This window comes from Lynx canadensis, chromosome D3 (assembly GCF_007474595.2).
Source record: "Lynx canadensis isolate LIC74 chromosome D3, mLynCan4.pri.v2, whole genome shotgun sequence".
Classification (NCBI taxonomy): domain Eukaryota; kingdom Metazoa; phylum Chordata; class Mammalia; order Carnivora; family Felidae; genus Lynx; species Lynx canadensis.
The window spans coordinates 41204225-41222961 of record NC_044314.2 but is presented as its reverse complement, the minus strand read 5'-3'; the positions used below and the strand labels follow the sequence as shown (position 1 = coordinate 41222961).

At 37.7% G+C, this 18737-nt stretch overlaps 1 protein-coding gene across 1 annotated transcript in view; it reads left to right on the top strand.

The window, feature by feature from the left end:
* Positions 1-18737, top strand: part of DSG2 (desmoglein 2) — a 50240-nt gene that overhangs the window by 20681 nt on the left and 10822 nt on the right. Inside the window, 14 exon segments of the mRNA XM_030336563.1 lie at positions 1195-1228; positions 1231-1305; positions 1308-1327; positions 4910-4982; positions 4985-5070; positions 5211-5355; positions 6211-6270; positions 6273-6326; positions 6329-6375; positions 8270-8407; positions 8525-8713; positions 14603-14868; positions 15843-15985; positions 16297-16524. Of these exon segments, the coding sequence (XP_030192423.1) occupies positions 1195-1228; positions 1231-1305; positions 1308-1327; positions 4910-4982; positions 4985-5070; positions 5211-5355; positions 6211-6270; positions 6273-6326; positions 6329-6375; positions 8270-8407; positions 8525-8713; positions 14603-14868; positions 15843-15985; positions 16297-16524 (1558 nt within the window).

Below are 18737 nucleotides of genomic sequence, written 5' to 3'. Positions count from 1 at the left end.
CATAATTTAATTTTTTAAGTTACAGAAAATTTTTCAATGGCAAAAAAATCAATGACCTAGTGATAACCAGTGTCTGAAAAAAATACTTGTTATGTAGAGCAACAAAATAATAAAATGATAAACCTAGTACAATAATCCTATCTGATCTTAATATACTAGGTCAGCTGTGTTGAAATTTTCCTTGGATAAAATATTTGTCTATTAAAGCCCAACTGAAAATATATAGAATAAATCTTTTCTACTTAAGGTTCTGAAAACAAAAGATGGGCAATTTAACTCTTTACTTCATGCTTTAAACAATAAATTCATTAACTGACACTTTCACTCTATTTTAGTTAAATTGATACCACAGGTTAGTTACTAAGATTTAGTTTCAAAACATTTAATAATTCATTTCTAAACTGTAAGCCACCACAGAAAAATTAAACTTCATTTTCAGTAAAAAAAAAAAAAAAAAAAAAAAAAAAAAAACCAAAGAAGTTTTAACACAGTATATATTATTTTTTAATTTGCCAATGTGTATGGTCACTAACTTAGCCTATTAAAAGAAAAATCCAACAATCACAGATCTTGAAAGATATGGTTGGCTTTATTCAGTGATTCATGAACAGGGAAGTATCCAGGCTGGAAAATGGAAAGGATCTTCAAGAATTGTGCAAAATGAAAGGGTTTTATATACCAAAGTGAGCAAGGATAGGAAGTTATACTGGGTATTTGCTGATTGGTTACAGCAGTCAGTTTGGAGCTGGGGCAGATAATGTGCTGATCTGGTAGTTATGATTGCTTGGCCTATGCCTTCCTTTTCTGGGAGAGCCTAGCACAGAAATTTGTTAAGTTCCAATTTGTTGATGTGAGGCTTAGCATAGGTGACTCCATCTTGGACCTTAGTCTGGACACTTTAATGAGACTTTGTGACACTTCACTCTGGGAAATCTTTTCTTACTGATAAAAACAAAACCATACTGTTCTACCAGTCTAGAGCCAATTTCCTGAATGCCTGTGGAGTTCACTAGAACTCCATAGTGTATATATCATTATTGTGTATATTTCCTCCTTGAAAATCAAACCTGTTAAAAAATATGAAATTTATACTTTAAGATTTGCAAAACTATTTTTAAAGTTTTAATAAATTACAGAATACCTTACCAATGTCTTAGGATACTTAATAATTTTTGACAGTATTTTATGTTGTAGGCCTTAAACACAAGAAATGAAAATAATCTGCTTCGTAACACACTCACTTAATGCGGCAAAAGCGTGCCTGGATCACCGCCCCTGTGGCTCTTCGAGAGGGAGAGGATCTATCCAAAAGAATCCAATTGCCAAGGTACCTTCGACAGAGAAATAGGAAATATGTATATGATTGAAATATAGTGGGAGAAGACTCTCATTTTAAAATTTAAGGAAAATTATATAATGTATTTACTGAGTCTTAAAGACTCAGAATATGAAAATATTCTGAATGTAGTATATAATTTGGGGCTCTGATTCAACTAAGAGTTAGGGATCTGACACTAGATGAACCCTTTATTTAACAGAGAGGGCTACAATACTCAAAAGAGGATATTCGGTGTAGGGGAGGAAAGATACTTTTTCCTGCTACCCACCCCTCCCAGGTTCTCTGACTGGCACCCTATAAATTGGATGGACAAAAGACAGATTGACAGGAAAACAACAAACAAGTTATTAATGTATGTATTGCTCCTGTAATACATAGAGGTACTCAGAGATGAAGGACTCAAAAGTTTGGTGAGAATTGGGGCTTATAAAGCATCTTAACAAAGCAACAGTAAACTTTTAGAGAAGTGACAAGACAAAAAGAAAAAGTCCTTGAATCTCTAGGGATGGCAAATTGTGGGAAGGCAAGTATGTGGGAAAACAGTGGTGGAAAGACTGGTTAATACTGTTTGTTATGTTGGTGCCTGGTGCCATCTTTAAGCGGATAAGGGTCTAAAGTTATCTCCGATGATTCACTTTTGTCCTTCCTGATAAAGAAGGAAGGGAACACACCGTTACAAATTATGTCCTGCTTTTAGGCACATAGAGGAAAGGCAGAGACCTTTTTTGAATGTGCTTTTCAGTTGTCATCAGCTCAAGATCATCATCGTACACCAGAATGGAATATTCTGCCACCCTATATATAAAAAGTATATTTTTTATATATATTTTCACAATGAAAAGAACTGGTATCTAATAGGGAGGGTGACCGTGCATCCTGCTTGAGACAGTCTTGGTTTATGCCCATTGTTCTGGCCTAATAATTAATAACTCTCCTTTCACTCTCAAGTGTCATGTTTTTTTTAAGTTTATTTATTTATTTTGAGAGAGAGCCCGCAAGCAGGGGAGGAGCAGAGATGAGGGGAGGGAGAAAGAGAGAGAGAGAATCCGTATGCAGGGCTCCAACTCATGAACCATGAGATCATGACATGATCTGAAATCAAGTCAGTGGCTTCACAGACTGAGCTACCCAAACGCCCCTCAAAGTGTCTGATTTTTTGATAAATTAGATGGTAATCCTGATACTTTCAATCTCGGATTTACACGTGCAAACCTGAGCCCTGATTTTTCCCCTAAAGCTGTTTGTTCTCCATCCGTTCTACCCATCTCAGTCAATGGCACTATAATTCTATCCAGTTTTCTAAACTGTAGCAGGTACTATCAGTTTCTACCCCCAAAATATACTCCAGATCTACTCACTTCTCTGCATTGCCACCCTCATCATCCGAGTCAGGGTCATCTCTGATTTAGCAAAAGAGCCTCCTGACTTGTCTGCCTACTTCACTCATGCCACCCCCGACCCAGCTACAGTCCATTCTCCAGAAAGCAGCCAGAGTGATCTTTTGAAAAGACAATCAAGCATGCTCACCCCCTTGGTGAAATCCTTTCAGTGGCTTCCTGCTGCAGTGGAAGGAATATTCTTTACTCTGGTCTACAAGAAATCTTATACAAGACCTCCTCTCTAACCTCAGCTCTATCACCCCACATCTCCCACTCTCCTACATCCCCAAACTGACAAACTCTTTCCGGCCCCTCACTCTTTGCCCTTGTTGTTCCTTCTGCCTGGAATCCCCTCCCCACAGATAATTGCAGTATCTCACAGCATCAAGCCTCTGACCAAGTGTCATCTCCTAAAGAGTTCCCTTCCCTGCCTCACCCTGTCTCTCTCTATTCCTTTACTCCTATTTCAGCCCGGCTGTGGTGCATTCCACTACATGACACGCCGTACATTGCTTGCTTGTTGTCTGGCTCCCTTAGCAGAGTGGAAGCTTCCTGAAGGCAAGGGCTTAGTTCTTAGGCTAATAGCTCATGCCCTGTACCCCAACATCCAGTAGGTGCTCAGGAAACATTTGTGTGAATGAATACATGTTCATATCCTGGTGTTGTCTTTATCTTCCCAATATCGTAAACATTGTGCAGGAAGAGCTCCTACAAAGAAGAGCGGCTCCAGAAGAGAAGACAAAAATTTCCTCTGTCTAGTAGCATGTTTTCACAAAAGCATTCGAAAATCCAAATTTTAGTATGTATACAAGCAATTAAGTTTTTTGTTTGGTTTTCTGAGATGTCTGAGTCATTCACACATTCTTTCAGTAGGTTTCCCCAAAATGCATTGATTCTTTGGGGTTCAACAGGCATTAGCTGTTCTTACTGTTTTTAATTATGCAAGTTGTTAAGAGTAAAATTTACATAAAAGCAAAGGGTCTTGTGGAATTTTCCCAAACTTTCTACATTCTCCTATCTAGAGGTAACAGTGTGAACAGTGTAGCATCTTCCAAATCTTAGGAAATGCATAATATGTGTATATTTACATACTCTTACGTACACACACACTATACAAACAAACCAGCAATTATGTTTACACACAGTTTTGTTTATTTTTAACCTGAGTAGAATGATTAATAATATAGCATTAGTACATAAGATCTAGATATTCTTTATAAATACTGTATGTGTGTGTATATGCATATAATTGGCAAAAAAAAAAAGAGAGAAGCACAGAGGAAAGAGAAAGACAGAAAGACAGAGCTCAGTGAAAGGTAATCATGGTAGTGCCCCAGGTTATCATTCCACTCCAGGAACAGAGCTGGTAGAACTGGAGGTTAGAGTCCCAACCCCCCCACCCCCATCTGCTATTTCCTTGGTTATTCTCAGCAGCAATTTCCCAGCCCCGGTGCATGTTGGGATATCTATGGCAAAGAAATGTACCTATCCTGAGATTTCAGGACAAAGAAGTGACCAGTGAGGTGAGTGGCAATGGCTTCTATGATGTCTGACGGAGAAAATTAAGGAACCAATAGGGGCCACAGAGGCACATTTACTAGTGAAGAATTATAGACACAAATGAAATTGTTTATAGAAAATGAAGATGACAACCAGGAAAGACATTAGAAATGGGTTAGATGAATGACTTTCCTGAGGCATTCCAAGCAGGGAAGGGACTTGACTTTTTTTTAAACCTTGAAAACTTTAATCCTTCTATAAAGGATACATTTTCAGACTTTCCAGATGATTGAATGGATTTATAAAGGTGATTTTGACTCTGCAATTTTTACCTCATGTGCTAAATTTAAAATCTGTCCTCCCAAGATATACCCCTAATGATATCTTAATTTCATAACAACCCTAAGGGGTAGACAGTAGTATCTCTCCACTTTATAGACAAGAACACTGAGGTGCAGAGAGATTAAGTAACTCTTAGTATCATGTAACTGGTAAGTAGCTGAGACAGGATTTGAACCCAGGTTCTCTTACATAAGCACATCTTCTCTTGAGTGCTTGTGCTCCACCGCCCCCCTCCCGGCCTCCTATCAAGATTATGAACACTTCAGAGGGAAATTTTTCATTCAAAATATGTACATATAAGTTATAGAGAGCTTAACTTGAGGCATCCTTCTGTTATTTTTTATGTTAGATACATTCTGATATTGCAGAAGAAAGAGGACTAAAAATCACATACAAATATACCGGAAAAGGGATCACAGAGCCACTTTTGGTGTGTTTGTCTTTAATAAAGACACTGGAGAATTGAACATTACCAGCATTCTTGATCGAGAAGAAACGCCAAGTTTTCTGGTGAGAACAGCTTTACATTTATTAGTTTGTAGTTCTTCTTTGATAAATAATAGTTATGATTTGTTTTGTTTTTATATTGTGGTAATTTAATTACCTTAGCTTACATTTCATCTCTTCTATTATTTATGTCATGACTTCAGCTCGTTGGTTATGCTTTGGACGAAAAAGGAAACAACCTTGAGAAACCATTAGAACTGCGCATTAAAGTTCTTGATGTCAATGACAACGAACCAGTGTTCACGCAGGACGTCTTTGTTGGGTCTGTTGAAGAGTTGAGTGCAGCAGGTCAGAGTTTGTTATTTTTGTGATTGAGTACCCCCAGTCACTTTAACCCCACTGTGTAACTGAACACTAATCCTGTATCTTAATGGAGGCTAAGTACTACCCACAGGACAGATAGTAATAAACCTGCCGCTCTAGGTTTGGAACTGCTTTTTCTGAGATGAGTTCAAAAGGCTTTACATGATGTCTTTTTTTACCGTCAGAACAGATACAGCAGATGGATGTGACAGGTTAGGTCTCTGTAGCAACTGTTCGGCCTTGTAGCTAGAAAGCGGCCATAAACAACATGTAAACAGGTGGGTGTGGCTGTGTTCCCATAAAGTGTATTTACAGAAACAGGTGGCTGGCAGCTCTGGCCCACCGGCAGTTGTTCACTGACTTTTGACTTATGTTATTTCTCAGGTTTATTGACAACATTGTCCAATGCAGCGGTCTCTGGGAAGACTTGCGGGAGACATTTCTCTTTGATCATAATATAAAGAATAGCTACGTTTCTCCTGAATTGTTTGTATTTTAGTAAGCATGTATTTGTATCTGTCATTCTTCTTTCTTTGTATTGATTATTAGAGCGATTATAAGCAAATCCGCAGCCTTTCTGTAGCAAGTGTTCAGGACTTCACCCTAAGAATTCTCTGTACTGATGCCAACCTCGCCCTCCTCTTACCTTTCCTAATTCTGTACCCCATCCACACTTACTTTTCTAATCCAATTAAATTTTTTGATTTTGGTAAACTGTGATTTTCATAAGCACCTTGAAATCCTTTTAGGCAACAGGCTGAAGGTATGAAGAAAATAACAACGTACATATGCGTGCTTACAGTTGAGTTTCATCTTAGACACTTTTTTTTCTAATGCCAGATACACTTGTGATGAAAATCAGCGCAACCGATGCAGATGAGCCCAATACCCTGAATTCTAAATTTCCTATAGAATTGTATCTCAAGAGCCTGCTTATCCTCCGGTGTTCTACCTAAATAAGATACAGGCGAGATTTTTACGACCAGTTTTACCTTGGACAGAGAGGTAAATTAGTATTTTATGTTGCTCATCTTTTAAATTCTTATTTATCTTTTCAGGTTTTCCTTTCTCTTATTTCTCTCCTCTTGTAATTTTCATACTTTCTGTATTCCTCATTTATAGAATAACTCCTATAAATACCCTTTCTAGGAATGTGCAATCCAGTATGGTCGTCATTAGCCATATGTGGCCATTTGAGCACTTGAAATGTGATCCATCCAAATTGAGATGTGCTATAAATGTAAAAAAGTCACCAGATTGGGAAGACTTAGCATGGAAAAAAATGTAACATACCATCTTGGTAATATTCTGTTGATTGCATGTTGACATGATATTTTAGATACCATGGGTTAAATAAAATTTATTTAAAATTGGTAGTATCACCTTTTTTTTTTTAACTTTTTAAAACCTGGCTGTTAGAAAATGTAAAACTACATAAGGACAGCATGTTCTAGGGCCTCTCCAGTCAGGATTCTGTTTGCTAGAGCGTCCTAAAGCCATGTTCTGTAATTTGTGGTTCTGTAATGAATTAGCCCTCTGTGCTAATACAGATAGAGAAGGAGGAACAAAGACTGACATTGGAGTCCTAATTAGGATAATGGAAATACTTGTAAATAAATGAATTGTTGTAATTCCCAAATTGGAGGGAAACTTCAGTGGGATTCCTGGACAGGCTGTTCACTTTTTTCTTTCTAACCCAAAGGGAAAATTTTAGATGAAAACAGGAAATAGAAGACTTTTTAATGTTGTATACATGAAGGTTTTAACAGTGTGCATGAGTAAAATGATGATCCTAAGAACACTGTACTGTCATTAAACATAAATCATTGTCCAAGTGCAGTCATTATGTTTTATATGACTGGGAAAATGATTTAATTCTGTCCAGAGAGGGAGAAGTTGTGTCCAACATTGCTAACAGGATCTCTGTAAAATTAAATTAAATAATATTATACTCCTACAATTCTACTCTGTACTTTTTCACATAAAATTTAGAATGGAAAAGTATTATTTTTAATTATTCTGATTTTTTAATAAACTGCTATCTGTGAAGGATGCCGCGTTTAACCAATGGTAATGGCTGTCACTTATTGGGCATTTACCATGTGCCAGGTGCTATCCTAAGCCTTTTACATAGATTAATCCATTTAATCCAACTAAAAACCCTGTGAGGCAGATCCAGCTATTATCCCCATTTTACACAGAGGAAACCAAGGGTCAAAAGGATTGTGTATGTCCAACACAGGCCAGTAAATGACAAAGCCAGAACTGGAATCCAAGCAACTGGCCCTAGAGCCTCAGTCACATAGAACAGTTCTGTCCTGCATAGAACCCCCATGCATTGGCACTGGTTGCCTCCTGCTTTTTCTTAAACTCTAGCTACACCGAATGGAGCCCATCATAAGGGGACCGTGTGGCAGATAAGGGCTCACTTTGGAGTAGCATCTGAGACATCGTTCTCTAGGACAGGTTCTCGTAACAATTCATACTCTCAGAATGTCTGGGACAAAGTCAACCACATTTTGTCCTCCCTGGCCAGGTTTTTTGGGGACTAGGTTTTCCTTGCTAATTTTTAGCTAAAAACAAAGAAGGAACCAATCCTATAGTCCCACCATTGCTTCCACATAGAGCAAACTACATTTTGAATGGCACTGTTTAATGTCACCAATGACATATTTAAGAATTTGACTACCAACAACTTCTCTAGGCTTTTCCGGCCTTCTAGAAATGCTCTGACAGCAAATACACAGCATCTTCACATGAATACTAAATCATAAAACTTATTTATGAATAAAATATACTGTGGTTCCTCCTCTTGATGATGAAATGAACTAAGACCAGAAAGACAGATTTGGGAGTGATTCATTTTCATCCCAGACGGATATTTTTCATTGCCTTGCAGGAACACAGCAGCTATACTTTGACAGTAGAAGCAAGAGACGGCAATGGACAAATAACAGATAAACCAGTAAAACAAGCTCAAGTTCAGATTCGTATTTTGGATGTCAATGACAATATACCTGTAGTCAAAAATGCAATGGTAACTATTCTTTTTATAGCAAATGTATCTACATACTGATATTTCAGTCCTAACTAAAAATATATCACTTACATTTGTGCTACATTAAAATAAAATCCCTGTGTTCGCGTTTTGCAGAATGAAGGGGTGGAAGTTAAAGAAAATGAAGCCAATGTAGAAGTTACACGCATAAAGGTGTCTGATGCCGATGAAATAGGCTCTGATAATTGGTTAGCAAATTTTACATTCATATCAGGAAATGAAATGGGTTATTTCCACATAGAAACCGATACTCAAACTAATGAAGGAATCGTGACCCTTATTAAGGTAAGTACTTAGTGTTCAAAATTGGAATGGGAAAAGTTGATGCAGAGGAAGAAACGATTGTATTTTGAGCCCCGAACATTTAAAAGTGCTTTATGTACTCAACTAACACCACAGTTGTTTGAGATCGGAGACCTCCCTATTTTTCCAAGGTCTGTAATTAGTAATTGGTCACACTGCAGTCCAAATTCAAGTAAGGGGACTCGAATCCTAATCTGACAACATGATACCAGCATCATTATTGCTGAGCACACTTCCCGTCCTGCTTGCAGCCCATGCCTGACTGTAGCATCTTTACATCATGACCTCTTGCCACTACTAAGTGTCCCCAATTTACTATGTGTATTTGATCAACTTAACATAAAACCAGACCTCACTAATAATATCTAAAAACAAAAGCTGTAATAACTTCACAAAGCTCTAATTCACTCACCCTCGTACTTAAATATGCCTAAGAGTTACCTTATAAAGCTACATGCCCAAAATGCAGATTCATGGGCCCCATGATCAAGTCTGATGATGGCAGAGCTCAGGAACTTGCCTTTTATAACAGAAATCCACTTGTGATTCTAATGTAAGTAGTATGCAGGTCACATTTTGAAACACAGTGATTTAACTTCTTACTGAATTGAATCAATGAAGGAAAAATAGTCTTATTAAGCATGTGGGTATACATTTGAAATTTATTACCCCCACATAATTTTTTAAAGAAAAATTGTAGGATGGATTTTTATCTAATAGAATAAGTAAGGAAGAGTATCAATGTATTTTTAAATGGCTTATGACAGAATTGCCTAACCAGATTTTGAAATAAAATACAAAGCTACAGCTTTCAAAATACTATTCCATTAAGTCACACACAGGCAAAAATTGATTCCGGAAGTTTCTAAACTTTTACAAAAAATATGGAATAATGATAAAATAAATATATAACAGAATAGAGAAAATTAACTTGAATTTTCATGGTAATAATTATGTGCACTACTTATTATATGCACTGAGACTACTGCTTTGTAAAGCAGAGGAAACCAGAATAAAATTACCTCACACTTAATATAATTTTTTAAGAGAGAGTGAGCAAGGGAAGGGCCAAGGGAAAGAGAGAGAGAATCTTAAGCAGGCTCTGTGCACTGGTGCAGAGCCCAATGCAGAGCTCGATCTCACGACCGTGGGATCATAGCCTGAGCTGAAATCAAGTCAGACACTTAACCGATTCTGCCACCCAAGCACCCCAAGATCACCTCATGCTTAAAGGGAAGACACGTCTTATGATTATGGAAGAAGTGAATAATGGCATCAGAGACAAAAATAGATTTGCCTGCTTATATAGAAGTAAGCATACTTCTTAGTCATAGAATAGTCATAGAATGGTCATGAACGATAGAAGTACTAGAAGTATTCTCACCATACTATGGTAGCACTAAAAGAGATACAGTTATTTCTACCAAAGGAGGCATTTAGCAAAAAATAGTAAAATTAGTATTTTCTTTGGTTCTCGAATACGTATTTTTTACTGAAAAAATCATTCATAAATTAGCATACAAAAATGTACAAACACATGAGTAAATAATGTAATGACAAAGGACTATTTTTGTGAAAAGTGTTTCTAAAACATCTTTAGATTTCAGCACAAAAGTGTACCCCTGGCACCTCTTAAAACATAAGAGGAAGCTCAAAAAAAAAAATGTAGTGATGGAAGGATGCCAGCTAGCTACATTCAGTCCATCGTCAATGGGGGTGGACACAATCAGTACGTGTTAGTAAAATTAGTATCAATGTGACAACAGCAGATTGAGAAAATTATAAATTGCTGTCTCAGTTGTAGAAGAGTTGCTTCCAAATTTTAAGAGCAATAATCAGATTCCATTCAAAGGAAGTTAGACAAAGAAGATATACAAACAGCAAACATGCACAGAAAGGATACTCAACATCATTAGTCATTAGGGAAGATGCAAATTAAAACTACCAGAGATACCACCATGCACCTACTAGAATCAAAAAGACTGACAACACCAACCATCAGCAATAATATACAGAGTCCGGACTGGTGGAAAAACGAAGTGCTACAGCTAGTTTGGCCGTTAGAGGTTAAACACAGAGTAGTTACTCAGTGACGCAAAAATTAAGTCCAAGGCATCCACCCAGGAAAAACAAAAGCATATATTGTAATACCTTGTATGATGTTAGGTGGGAACTACATTTATCATGGGGAACATTGCATAATGCATAGAATCGTCCATGCTGCACACTTGAGACTAATAAAACATTTGTATGTCCAGAAAGAAAGAAATCTGTCCGTACCAAAACTTCTATGCAAATCTTACAAGCAGCTTTTATTCATAATAAAGCTGGTAACAATAAAAATGCCCATCAGCTGGCGAGCAGATAAAATGTATTATATCCATATAATGGAATACCATTGGTTAAGAAAAAGGAATGGAGTAATCATACATGCTACAACATGGATGAATCTCAAAATCATTATACTTTGTGTATGAAGCCAGACACAGGGGTGCCTGGGTGGCTCACTCAGTTGAGCATCGACTCTTGATTTCAGCTCAGGTCATGATCCCAAGGTCGTGGAGTTGAGTCCCTGCATTGAGCTCCATGCTGAGTGTGGAGCCTGCTTAAGATTCTCTCTCCCTAGGGGCACTTGGGTGGCTCAGTCAGTTGAGCGTCCGACTTCAGCTCAGGTCATGATCTCACAGTTCGTCAGTTCGAGTCCCACATCAGGTGAGCTCGAGCCTCACTTCTCAATCTCTCTCTCGTCTCTCTCTCTTTGTCTGCCCCTCGTGGGATTCTCTGTCTCTCTGCCCCTCGCTCACTTGTGCCCTCTCTCTCTCAAAACAAAACAAAAGCTTCTCTGCCCCTCTCCCCAGCTCATGCTCTCTCTCTTGAAAAAAAAAATTAATTTTTAAAAATTAAAAAAAAAAAAAAAGAAACCAGACACAAAATACTACATATTGTATGATTTTATCTATGTGAAATTTCTAGAAAAGCAAAACAATGGATATAGAAAGATCAGTGGTTGCTCAGGGCTAGAGATACAAGTGATGATTGACTACAAACAGGCAAAAAGGAACGTTTTGGGGTGATGGAAGTGTTCTAACACTGGATGGTAGTGACATTTGGAAAACTATACAGGTTTGCTAAAAATCATCATGTTGTACACTTCCAATGGGTGAATTTTATTCTCTGTAAATTATACCTCAGTAAAGCTGTCAAAAGGACAACAGGTACTTTAAACTGTGGAAATACAGATCATATATCATCACATGAGAAAAAGCCACAGCTCTTTTAGCAAATTAACAAATATATTTAAAATCTTTAATGCTATTAAAAATAGCAAAAGTAGAAATAGTAAAATATGTTGACAGTTTTAAAAACAGAGGTATTTGCCCTCATTCATTGTTCACAACACTGAAATTGTTTTTCATTCTCTGTGGAGTACTATGGCTATTTATAACAACCACCATGAAACAGTTTTTATGGCCCTAGTACCTACCTCATTTTTTTTAAACATTGCTGTGGCCTTCCATGGCTTTTGAATACTAATGACAGAGAGAGAGAGAGCATGCGCAAGCAAGGGAGAGAGGCAGAGGGAGAGAGATAGAATCTTTTTTTAATGTTTACTTATTTTTATTTTGAGAGAGACAGGCAGAGAGAATCCCAAGCAGGCTCCACACTGTCAACACAGAGCCTGATTTGGGGGTCAATCCCATGAACCGCGAGATCATGACCAGAGCTGAAATCAAGAGTCTGACACTCAGTGATCTGAACCACCCAGGCACCCCGAGAGAGATCATCTTAAGAATCCATGTTCAGCAGGAAGCCCGACTCAGGGCTCCATCCCACAACTTTGAGGTCACGACCTGAGCAGAAATTAAGAGTTGGCCACTCAACCAACTGAGTCACCCACGGGGCCCTGGCTGGAATATTTTATTTATCATCCAGCATACATCAGGCCATCAAAACAAGCCTGTCAAGTCCAAGAACAACTTAAAAAGAAAATAATTTTCACAAGGATTCTACAATCACAAAGAGTATTTTTTCTACTCATTTTTGTTGAGTCCTTGTCTCAACACCACAGTGGCCCATTTTAAAAAGAGGCCAAAAGTTGTTATCCATCCAGAATCCTACCGAAAGGAAAACAGATTTTTAATAAATCATTGAAAAATAAAGTGAGCAGTTTTGCAGAACTTGCTATAACCACAGGTGACACATCTAATGTTACATTGAAGAAATAAGCAAAAATGGCCCATGCATCTAAATGGTCAGGATCACTAGAAATAAAAGTCAACAGGACCTATATAAACTATGACTAGGTATTTCTTTTAGTAATGGGATGTAACTCAACAGAGGAAAAATAATTTGTGTAAAAACGTTCAGAGCAGTATTAATTATATTAAAAATTATATATAGTCCAAATGCCTAGTAATCAAATGGCTACATAAATTAGGTATATCTAAATAGCAGAATACTATACAAATGTTTATAAAAAGAAAATGGGCAAATTGGAACATAAATATATGTATTCAGTGAAAAACTGACTTTATCAAATGTGCTTTATAATTTCTTTTTTTTTTTTAATTTTTTTTTCAACATTTATTTATTTTTGGGACAGAGAGAGACAGAGCATGAATGGGGGAGGGGCAGAGAGAGAGGGAGACACAGAATCGGAAACAGGCTCCAGGCTCTGAGCCATCAGCCCAGAGCCCGACGCGGGGCTCGAACTCACGGACCGCAAGATCGTGACCTGGCTGAAGTCGGACGCTTAACCGACTGCGCCACCCAGGCGCCCCTATAACTTCGACAATTCACAAAGAACAATATTTGGAAGAAGGTTAATCTTTTATGGCATTAATAGCAAACCAAGTAGTAATAGACATTAGGCTAAAAAGGTAGGGGTGGATAGGTTATTTGTTTAAATAAATTTGAAAACCCTTGGGTTTAGCAAAATTAAATCAGAAGTCTCAGCTCTTTGTCTGCTAATGTGAAGTGAAAGTCTCTATACTGGGGGGACAGCTGGCAGTGCTACAATTAGGCATATGGCCCTTTTCACCAAAACAAACCCATAGAACACATTTTAAGGAGTATTATATTGAACGTCCATTAACTTTCTTTCATTAAAAAATGACTTCAGATTGTTAAATGTGTGTGTGTGTGTGTGTGTGTGTGTGTGTGTGTGTGTGTGTGTATTTTAAATAATTTGGACTTTAGGGGCGCCTGGGTGGCTCAGTCAGTTGAGCGTCCAGCTTCTGCGCAGGTCATGATGTCATGGTTCATGAGTTCGAGCACCACATCAGGCTCACTGCTGTCAGCGAGAGCCCATTTCAGATCCTCTGTCCCACTCTCTGTCTGCCCGCCCCCCTCAAAAATGAATAAATATTAAAAAAATTTTTTTTAAATAAATAATTTGGACTTTAAAAAATAAATTGGCTGGGGCGCCTGGGTGGCTCAGTCAGTTGAGCATCCAACTTCGGCTCAGGTCAGGATCTCGCGGTTGTGAGTTCGAGCCCTGCGTCAGGCTCTGTGCTGACAGCTCAGAACCTGGAGCCTGTTTCAGATTCTGTGTCTCCCTCTCTCTGCCCCTTTCCCACTCATGCTTTGTCTCTCTCTGTCTCTCAAAAATGAATAAACGTTAAAAAAATTTTTTTTAATAAATTGGGGATGTTCCCTAATAATCTTTAACATGTGTGAATTTACAAAATGACAGAGGTTTGAATTGCTTGGTATCAATATGAGTTAGAATACTGAGTGCTGCTGTATTCCCCATATGTTAAGTTGTTACATCTAACATTAAAACTGTACGCGTGTGTATGTGTGTGTGTTTTATGTGCGTTCTAGTTGTTTTCTTTTTTAAAAGAATTCCCTTTGGTGTTGCCTTCCCAGGAATTAGACTATGAAGAAACGAAGAGTCTTGATTTCAGCATTATTGTCACTAATAAAGCAGCTTTTCACAAGTCAGTTAAGAATCAATATAAGCCTACATCCATTCCCATCAAAGTAAAGGTGAAAAATGTGAAAGAAGGCATTCATTTTAAAAGTAACACAATCTCCATTCATGTTAGTGAGAGCATGGATAAATCAAGCCTAAGTCAAATAATTGGAAAATTTCAAGCTTTTGACGAAGATACTGGACAAGTAGCCCACGTAAGGTAAGAGATAGTTATGAATATATTTCCTTATTTTAAATTATTTTAAATTCCTGTCTTCAAAAATGAAATGTGAACACTTCATTCCTTCCCTCCCAGTATTATAATTCCCCAAAGGTCTGGAGATTGAATTTCCCAGAATTGTACCTGCAACTGAGAAGCAGGGAGATATATCCCCCGACCCCAGACCACCTTCCCTCCACCAACTGAGTGTGAGGCAGAGGCTGGCTGGGTCCTTCACCTCAAAATAATTCTGGCTAGAGAAAGCTAAAAAGCAACAAAGAAAGAAAGAAACTTACTGTCTTATTCTGTCTAAATCTTACATCCTGAAAGAGTTTAGAGGTAAGAAAGTAGCAAATAAATTTTCTCCACCAGTTCTTGTTGGGTAACTAAGTCATTCTCCAAAGGTTCACCCCCCAAAAAAGCTATAGAATAGACTACAAAACAACTTTAAAACTTCCTGGGTTTGTAGGCAAGAATTGGTCACCCTTGCATATATGTCTTGGGTATGTTACAGAAATACAGAAGGTTCCAGATAAATGTGATACACAGTAAAGAGTAAAGAGAGGTGGGGGCGCCTGAGTGGATCAGTCAGTTAAGCATCCAACTTTGGCTCAAGTCATGGATCTCACATCACAGTTCACAAGTTCTAGCCCCACATCAGGCTCTGTGCTGACAGCTCAGAGCCTGAAGCCAGCTTCGGATTCTGTGTCTCCCTCTCTCTCTGCCCCTTATCTGCTCATTCTCTCTCTCTCTCTCTCTCTCTCTCTCAAAACAAACAACAAACAAAAAAAGAACATTTAAAAGAGTAAAGAGAGCACTTTTAGGACAGTTTCAAAAAGTTCAAAGCATTTCAGACTAATGCCTGTAACAAGAACATAGATAATGAACCAAAAATTAAACTTGAAAGAGTTGTAGATGTTAGAGATTATGTTTATACAGAAGTGAAAATTAATTTTATGTTTGTGGTATAACAGATATGCCAAATTGGAAGACATAGACAACTGGATCTCTGTGGATTCTGTTACATCTGAAATTAAACTTGTAAAAATTCCTGATTTTGAATCCAGATATGTCCAAAATGGTACATACACTGCAAAGATTTTGGCAATATCAGAAAGTAAGTTATTAAATATAAAATAAGTTATTTTTTCTTGGTTATAGGTACTTAGATAATATTTTTTAACATCAGAGACCTTCATTTTGTTCTTGTAGGAAAACCAGATCTCTCTAATGGACAAACCTTCACATTTCTACTTATTTAGTGGATTAAAAAACATGACTTGATTTGAGTATGAAAACATATCTAGGATAGAAAGTGCTGTAATTTGTTAGTACCTTCTTCTCACCAAATCGGAAGGATAATTCAAACTATATCCATTGTCAACAATATAGGCAGCATATCCATATTTCTTCTTTATTATTTTTCAGGTTATCCAAGAAAAACTATCACTGGCACCATTGTTATCACAGTGAGAGACATCAATGACAATTGCCCCACTCTGGTTGACCCAGTGCAGAGTATCTGTGAGGATGTGCAGTATGTGAATGTGACTGCAGAGGACCTGGATGGGCACCAGAACAGTGAGCCTTTCAGTTTCTCCATCATCGACAATCCAGCTGGGATGGCAGAAAAATGGCAAATAGTGCACCAAGAAAGTAAGCAAAATCACTAGACTATATTTAAATATTAAACAGGATAGGGGCGCCTGGGTGGCTCAGTCGGTTAAGCGTCCGACTTCGGCTCAGGTCATGATCTCGCGGTTCGTGAGTTCAAGCCCCACGTCGGGCTCTGTGATGACAGCTCGGAGCCTGGAGCCTGTTTCAGATTCTGTGTCTCCCTCTCTCTCTCTGACCCTCCCCCGTTCATGCTCTGTCTCTCTCTGTCTCAAAAATAAATAAACGTTTAATAAATAAATAAATAAATAAATAGGATAGAATTCTAAAATCTTTATAATATAGACTGTGCTTTCTTTTTTCATAAATTATATTTCCAATACAATTTTTTTAATGTTTATTTATTTTTGAGACAGAGAGAGACAGAGCATGAACAGGGGAGGGTCAGAGAGAGAGGGAGACACAGAATCCGAAGCAGGTTCCAGGTTCCGAGCTGTCAGTACAGAGCCCAACGTGGGGCTCGAACTCACAGACCATGAGACCTGACCTGAGCCAAAGTTGGAGGCTCAGCCGACTGAGCCACCCAGGCGCCCCTCCAATACAATTTTTTAAAGAAGTTTATAAAATGAGGTTCAGAAGCTCAGGTATAGTGTCTTTCATCAGCCTATAGTTAATACTTGATTTGGAGTAATAGAAGAGAGAGAGACGAAAAATAATTTGATGTCTTAAAGATAGCTAGGTATTCCCTAAACTGCTCTTGAAGTACTTGTTTTGTCTTGTAAGCTAAGGAGTATGTCGTCTGTCTAGGCACAGCAATCAGAGTAGATGTCTTCTAAAATCTTAAGCTATGGTAACAATTCCATTAAAAGAATATTTATGGATCACTTACATGTACGAGGCACTCTGCTGGCCCGTCATATGCATTATCTCATTCAGTGCTTTAATCTATAACTTATTCCCTGATTACAGCTGAGGAATCTTGGCCTAACTAGAATTAAGCTGGTAAGTGATGGACACAAGATAAAGAAGGGTCTGTCTGACCCTCACCCCATTCCAGATGGCCATGTGCGTATATCCATATCTTGGACATACCCCCTTGTTGACATGAGCTTTTGGGTGTTTTTCAGGGTGGTTTTGAATGCCAAAAACTATCTAGAAGACTATTTTGTTTTAAACAATTAGTGGTCATTTTAGAAAAGTTTCAAATATAGTACCCAAGCTTTTCTTACTTTACAGGTGTATTGTTATTTTAAATCTAACAAATTTTTACAATCGTTTTAAGAGGCTTTGAATAATGTTTGGTCCAATGTACAGAGTAAACACCTTCAACATCTCAGACTACATTTATAAATTAAGTATATTTCATTTTTTTCCTATGTATTTCAGTGATCTGAATTAACAAATAAAATGCATTATCTCACTTCATGTGATCTATATACTCTAAAGTTCCAATACATTTGACTTATAAATACCCTAAACCAGAAATCCTCTTCAGTGGTTCAATACAGAACAAACGAGTGATATTTCAACCTACAGGTACAAAGCGATGACTGTAACATATTCACACATTTAAATTGGAGTTAACAAAGCTGTTGCATTAATAGGGCTAATTTTCCAAACAACGAAAAACACAGTAACAAACACAAATAATTTCCGTATCATACACAAATATTAAAACTATGTCTTCAAATTGCATAAATATTCTGTACCTAATTCTAAATCTTCTTGGGGTTTATATATTCACTGGCAAAAGACAGTTATGCCCTTGGTTAACTAAATTTGCCTCCCCTCTAAGGATGAAGTACTTGTTTAGTCAATCACCATCCTAATTAGTTGATGCTTCTTAAGATCAAGTGCAGCTAGAATGAGCCCAAGGTGGCAGACATCCAGATGATTCCTCTTATGGTAATTAAATCACAGGCTTCAAACTCGAGAAGTGGTTGTTCTTATTCACAGTGTCTAATTCTGTACCCACAAAAGTCTGGGACTCCCACCTATGCTGAATGCTTGATTGGAGCTGGCCTTTCTTTGACTAAGATGTGTAAATGTGTTTCACATTGAACTTGCTGGGTTTCCAAGTCTTATTTATTTTATTTAAGAAACACGTGATGTTTGGGAGATGCCAGTCACCGTCCTAAACACTCAACAAATGTTAACCACCCTAGAAGTTTGGAACAGATGAAGTTTCTTCACAGATGAAGAAACAAGGGCAGAGAGTTTTATTAACATTCTCAAGGTCACAGTTAAGAGCTGGA